Below are 6,981 nucleotides of genomic sequence, written 5' to 3'. Positions count from 1 at the left end.
GGTGGGGAGGGGAGAGGAAAGGAGATTGTAAGCCACTCTGAGACTCCTTCAGGTAGTGAAGGGTGGGGTGTAAATCTAATCTCCTCCTCCTCCTCCTCCTCTGACAAATAAAACAGTTTGGGTTTTCCAAGCCATCCAGGTTGCAAAAATATTTCCAACTGGTTGGAAGGAAGCAGCCCTGGTTGCAAGTAGAAACTCCAGGGAAAGCAGGTCCGAGTGTCTTATCCATGTCCAGGGGTGACTAATGTCTGCTTGAGATCTCTGTGCTTGAGAGGAGACACATGGAGCATAACAACAAGGTCTCAGTTAATTACTCTAAGTGCTCCACAATGAAGAAGGATACATTTACACATCTATCTCCAATTCTGACATATTTATTTCCTTCACTGTTTCCCCCCGGAATTAAATCCAAACAATGGTGACCTTATAAACTTAGCTTGTTATTCCTGTTTGCATCTGTTAAAACATCTTCATTATGTTGCATGCTAATTTGCTGTCCCACCTCTGCCTTATATGCATGGACTGGTCAATTCTACTTCATTGCATCTGAGGAAGTGTGCGTGCACATGAAAGCGCATGAAAGCTCATACCTCGAATAAAACTTCGTTGCTCTTAAAGGTGCCGCTGGACTCGAACTCTGTTCTAACGTCTGCCTGTTCTCTCCGTCTCCTGCAGTCTCCTGGCCGTGCGGAGTGTCAATGATCAGCTGATGCTTCTTGAGAGAGCTTTCACTGACCCACTGGGCTTGCCGGGCAGGCAGTTTTACAGGTAAAGGCACCCACAAAGTTGTTCCCCTGTCTTTTCCGTGCAGTGCTGAGACCAGGGGCTTCAGATTTAAACTGGGGGGGGGGAATCCCTCCATGAGCAGAAGCTAGATAGTTTTGAAGGTGGCGAGAGCTGGCTTCTAAAAATACCCTTCAGCCTCCACACACCACCTGTCTTACTTGCCAAAAGAGATTTCGTTTTTTGTTTGTCAGATGTATATTCTGCCCTTATCCTGTAACAGCATTTACAATATGTATATCTTTTCAAAGAAGAAGAAGAAGAAGAGGAGGAGATTGGATTTATACCCCGCCCTTCGCTACCCAAAGGAGTCTCAGAGCGGCTTACAAACTCCTTTCCCTTCCCCTCCCCACAACAGACACCCTGTGAGGTAGATGGGGCTGAGAGAGCTCTTGACAGAAACTGCTCTTTTTCAAGGACAGCTCTTGTCAGAAATAGGGCTTGCCCAAGGTCATCCAGCAGGTGCAAGTGGAGGAGTGGGGAATCAAACCCGGTACTCCCAGATTAGAGTCCGTGCACTTAACTGACTGCACCAAATGATCAAGATAATATAATATATCCTGTGACAGAACTTCTGCCTGCAGTGCTGGCGAGTTCCTGTTATTTATATAACCTCGCTCTCCTCCTACTGCGGCAGCCATTCTGTGGTTGCACCCACCACCCCTGCATCAGAGAGCCAGTTTGGTTTAGTGATTAAGAGCTGCGGACTCTAATCTGGGAGCACCGGGTTTGATTTTTTTTTGGTTTGCCATTGCCTGCCTCTGCATAGCAACCCTGGACTTCCTTGGTGGTCTCCCATCCATGAACTCACCGGGGCTGACACTGCGTAGCCTCCGTGATTGGGCTAGCCTGGGCTATCCAGGTGGGTATACAATAAGAGACTTCCCAGCATAACACAAAATACAAATGACAAAACTGTGGAATGGGATGCCAGTTAAAAAATATTACAGAGTGTGTCAAACGATTTATATCAAAGAATTACAGATATGAACAGAGGCGGTTTGCCATTGCCTGCCTCTGCATAGCAACCCTGGACTTCCTTGGTGGTCTCCCATCCATGTACTCACCGGGGCTGACACTGCGTAGCCTCCGTGATTGGGCTAGCCTGGGCTATCCAGGTGGGTATACGATAAGAGACTTCCCAGCATAAACACAAAATACAAATGACAAGCTGTGGAAAGGGACGCCAGTTAACAAATATCACAGAGTGTGTCAAATGATTTAGATCAAAGAATTACAGATCGACGTGCAAAAATGTACACAGTGCAAAAAAATTATATGCTGTAACAACGAAGGTTTTTGCATCGTATACATTTTTGCACACATAGCGGTATTGTCTGTAATTCTTTGATAGAAGTCATTTGACACACTCTGTAATATTTGTTAACTGGCGTCCCTATCCAGGTGGGGGCATAAGGGTTAGAAAACCCGGAAATGTTTTTATTAACCAGAGATTTGAGATCCCTAGCAGTCACAACAAGTATGCCGGCGTCTCCTTCCCTGGGATCTACGACGCAATGTTTGACATCGCGAGCAAGGAGGACCAGCGGAAAGCATGGCAGGAGGTCAAGAGGCAAATCTCCAGCGCCGCCTTCACGGTGCAGGCTGCCGCCGGGACGCTGACAGCCACAGCGTAGACGGCGTCCTCTGCGGAGGCACTCCTGGCCGACGGCAGCAAGAGTGGTTGACCATCTCCACATATCCAGTGGCTCCATCATAACACTGGTATTTTCAGGAAGTTGGAAACGCATAGCAGGCAACACCAGGATGGGAAGATCCAGCGCTCTCCCCAAATCTCCCCCACCCCCTCCCGTCCTTAATCGAGGCCATTAGCCTGGACGGACTTAGGGGTGGAGTTCACGCCTGCCTCTTCCAGACCGGGAGTTGCCCTCGTTATACCTTGAACTGAGCAGAGCCTCCGGCCCCTGAATGAAAGCCACGCCTCTCTTCCCTCCCAAATGCTGTCACTTCTGTATCTGAAGAAGTGTGCCTTGCACACATGCTCATACCCAGAATTAAACTTTGCTGGTCTTAAAGCTGCCACCGGACTCGATCTTTGTTCTGCTGCTTCAGACCAACACGGCTACCCACCTGGATCTGTCCTGCCATATGTTGCTTTCACGATTTACCTCGTTCCTTACCATTGTGGCCCAAGCTCTTAAGACCCAAGCCGGGCCCCACTGCTGGACCTCCTGATGGCTCCTAGTATTTTTGGCCACTGTGTGACACAGAGTGTTGGACTGGATGGGCCATTGGCCTGATCCCACATTGGCTTCTCTTATGTTCCTTGCTTGGAGTCTGTTTTGGACACGCAACAACAAGACCTTGATTTTATGTACAGAGACGGAAGCTCAGATCCTAACTGTCTTTTGCACTGGCGGAAGAGGTGCTTTGGCCGACGGGTTTTCATGGATCCCCATCTCCTACACAGACCCCAGCTTTGCCTCCTAGGCTGTTTCTAAGGGCCTATCAACCCCCCCAGGGTTCAGTTTCTTCAGTGGGCGCAGCACATGGCAATGAGGAAGGGAGGCAGGGAATTTAAAAGGATATATTTTGAAAACACTCCTCCACTCACACTAAATGGGCTCCAAGGCACAGCTCAGGTGTATCCCACTCTTTGGCATCGACGCATGAGTTCAGGCTACCCCCCACCCCACCCCACACGCTGGTCAGTCCGCAGCCCCATTGGAGGGGGCCGTGGCCAAGTGATGCTTACTGTTAGCTTGCTTGCACTGATCGTGGAAGTTGCCATTACAAGTCTGTTTGGATCTGTACTTCTCCACCCATAAACCTCAGTGCCCAGTAAGACAGGGAGAGGGCTGGAATGCACACGAACCCCCTTTTGTCCCACAGAGAGGATGGGTGCTTATACGGACAGGGGATCTTGCTCGGCCCGGGTCCCAGATCCACATTCCAGTCATGATGAGAAACTTGGGATTCTTACCCTTTAAGATCTGCGAAGGGTCCAGGGAGGCAGTGATCTGTTCAAGCTACAAGAGCGCAGAGCTGGCAACCGAGATGCTTCCAGATGTGCACCTGTCTTCCAGCTGTTCCATCCCATGGGTGTTCTGCATCAGAGACTCCTGGAATTTCAGGGTGTTGATGTTCACGTATTGCACATATTTCCACTGTGTTTCATTCACAACACAGCGGTGGAGTGTCTGCTTTGCCAAGAGAAGGCCCCAGATTCAATCCCCGGCCCCTCTGATTAAAAGGGCCAAGCAATAGATGACATGGAAGACCTCAGCTTGAGACCCCGGAGAGCAGCTGCCAGTCTGAGAAGACAATACCGGCCTCGATGAACCAGTGATCTGATTCAGTATAAGGCAGCTTCGTGTGTTCAAGTATCATGTTTTCTGGGAGGGGCTGTGGCTCAGCGGAAGATCCTCTGCCGGGCATGCAGAAGGCTCCAGGATTGATTCCTGGTGTCTCCCACTAAAAGGACCAGGCAGGAGGTGACGTGAAAGACCTCTTCCTGAGACCCCGGAGAGCGGCTGCCAGTCTGAGCAGACAAGACTGACTACGATGGACCCAGGGCCTGATTCACCATAAGGCGGCTTCGTGTGTCCCTGGGATCCCTCTAGGCACTGCCCAGGTCCAGTCCGCTTGCTTGTTCTTCAGGTGAGAGAGGGCAGGAAGCCTCCAGAGTCCTACGGTCCATGCAGGAATCTAACATGCTTCTTTTTGTACCCAGACCTGACTGTAGCTGCTTGCTGTTGTTGTTGTTCAGTCGCACAGTCGAGTCCGACTCTTCGCGACCCCATGGACAAGATCTCGCCAGGCCCTCCTGTCTTCCGCCGTCCTCTGAAGTTTGCTCAATTTCATGTTCGTTGCATCTATGACCCTGTCTAACCATCTCATCCTTTGCCTTTGACCTTCCATCTTTCCCAGCATCACGGTCTTCTAGTGAGTGCTCCCTTCTCATTTGGTGGCCAAAGTATTTGAGCTTCATTTTCATTATCTGGCCTTCCAGGGAACAGTCAGGGTTGATTTCTTTTAGGATTGACTGATTTGTTCTTCTTGCAGTCCAAGGGACTCTCAAGAGTCTTCTCCAGCACCATAGTTCAAAAGAATCTATTCTTCGGCGCTCGGCCTTCCTTATAGTCCAACTCTCACAGCCATACATGACTACTGGGAATACCATTGCTTTGACCATGCGGACTTTTGTTGGCAGGGTGATGTCTCTACTTGTTATCATTCTGTTTAGGTTCGCCATCGCTTTCCTCCCAAGGAGCAGGCTTGCTGACAATCACCTTAACACGGGAGAAGTGCGGGCAGGAACACGTGCATCATTCACCACAGAACCCTGCATGCTTCAAAGAGCTTCCTGATCGTCCAGCCGTAGGACCCCCTCAGGACCATTCCCTCGAATACCCCGACACGTGTGTGCAAATGATTTTAAGGTTATGTCATGCAATTAAAGTTTTATTTCATAGTTGCTGTTTTATTTGTGGGAAGCCTGCATAAGAGCTGGCCGTGAAGCAGAAGAATGTTGCGTTGGGACTTGTGATTATGGGTCGGATGCGGTGGGGTCCGTTTTGGTAATAGCAGGACTTTGCTCCAGCAGAAGAAGCCTTCTCCAGAGGCGGCACCCCTTAGCAGGTTGGACCTCTGCGATCCAGCTGTGGCTCTTTGGAGCCACATCGGCAAAAAGCAGCCACAGTGTCTGTCTGCCAGGGCGGCACCATCAGCGTTTTGCCTGCGGGGCGCCAGTCTCCTACTGTGTCTTTCAAGAAATGTATTTTATTGCTGAGCCGCTTGGCAAGGAGACACCAAGCCCATATACAAACCCTGTGAGTTTTGGTGTGATCACTTTTGACTTAAGGGTGCGATTGGACTCTTGCTCTTTTCTACCACCTTTTGACGGGCAGTTTTAGACTCACTACACCGGAAGGAGTGTCATTCGTTTTTATTTCTTCTGCCACGTTGGGTGTAGCAGTTAGGAGAGCTGCCCTCAGGCTCCACCCCCAAAATGCCCAGGGCTGGCCCTGCTTGGCTTTCAAGGTCTGATGAAATCTGGCTAACCTGGGCTTAGAAGGGCATTGTTCTGGTTAGGATCAAATTCAAGTTCAGTAGCACCTGGACAAAAGTGAGTTCTGAGTCACAAAACCTGACACCCTGGAAAACTATGTTGGTCTTTTAGGGTGGTTGTGGACTCACATGCAGTGTTCCTTCGGTGCTGAGTGAGTGTTGAGCTAGCTCACAGTTTCTTAGCCTCCGACTCACGCACTTTTGTCTTCGCTCAGGAAGGAGGGCTCCAGAGCAAGCGAATTTACGCAGTAGCCAAATTGCCTGCTCACCACTTCAATGCCAGTAGCTCACAAAGTGGAATTTTTGCTCACAAGACTCCACAGCTTAGAGGGAGCACTGCTCACATCATGTTGCCCTACTGCTACAGACCAACATGGCTACCGTCCAAAAAAAAATTTATTTGCTTAGGACAGCGCTGTATGTTAGTCCAGGTCCTCTCATGAGTTAAGGGCTGAGGCTGAACCTGAAGCAGACACGTCCCGGCTCCATGGCACCAGCAGGCCTGGAGAAAAATATTTGTTCCATCCCTTCAATAGAGGCTTGCTACGAGGAAATGGGCCGCTGGAGCTCTTCATGGCATGGAGGCGAATAACCTCCCCCGGTCAATAACCTCCCGTGAAGCCTTCATTAAAGAGAGATGTTTTTGCCCCAAGGGAGTTGGCGGACCTGTTTGCAAAGCGCCTCCTCTGCCCTTCTGCCACAACCCTCTCTTCTTTCTGAGAAGGGGATCCAGACGTACACACAGGAAACAATACAGCAAGGTTTGAGTCCGGTGGCACCAACCCAGTTTAATTCTGGGTATAAGCTTTTATGTTCATGCACATATGCATCTGAAGAAGTGCAGCACAGGAAAGCTTATACTCGGAAATAAATTCTGTTGGTCTTGAAAGATGCCACTGGACTCAAATTTTGTTCTGTCGCTTCAGACCAACTGTCCGACTCCCATCGCATCAACGAAGCACACACTTGTAGAAAAGGTTTTACTTTATTTGAAGCAGTAGGTGCATAACAGGATCACTGTTCAGAATGAGGCATAAGCATGGATCCCAATAGATTATAGTCAATTCAAAAAGCTGAGGCCCAATTGCGGGACTTCCCGTGCGCGCCATTGAGCCTGGGAAGCAGCGCTCCTACTGAATCATAACATACTGCTTCTCATGGATAATG

The 6,981-nt window shown here is 49.6% G+C and overlaps 1 protein-coding gene across 1 annotated transcript in view; it reads left to right on the top strand.

Annotated features, from left to right (window-relative positions):
* The window catches only part of LOC107124069 (N-acetylated-alpha-linked acidic dipeptidase 2-like), a 42,872-nt gene extending 40,452 nt beyond the window's left edge, over nt 1-2,420 (top strand). The window contains exons 17-18 of the mRNA XM_015427456.1: nt 676-768; nt 2,237-2,420. Coding sequence (XP_015282942.1) covers nt 676-768; nt 2,237-2,420 — 277 coding nt within the window. The remainder of the gene's footprint in view (nt 1-675; nt 769-2,236) is intronic.
* The last annotated feature ends 4,561 nt before the right edge of the window (nt 2,421-6,981 follow it).

The sequence above is a fragment of the Gekko japonicus genome, unplaced genomic scaffold (genome assembly GCF_001447785.1).
Source record: "Gekko japonicus isolate JY-2015 unplaced genomic scaffold, Gekko_japonicus_V1.1 scaffold3076, whole genome shotgun sequence".
Classification (NCBI taxonomy): domain Eukaryota; kingdom Metazoa; phylum Chordata; class Lepidosauria; order Squamata; family Gekkonidae; genus Gekko; species Gekko japonicus.
This window is presented reverse-complemented; position numbering and strand designations above follow the sequence as displayed.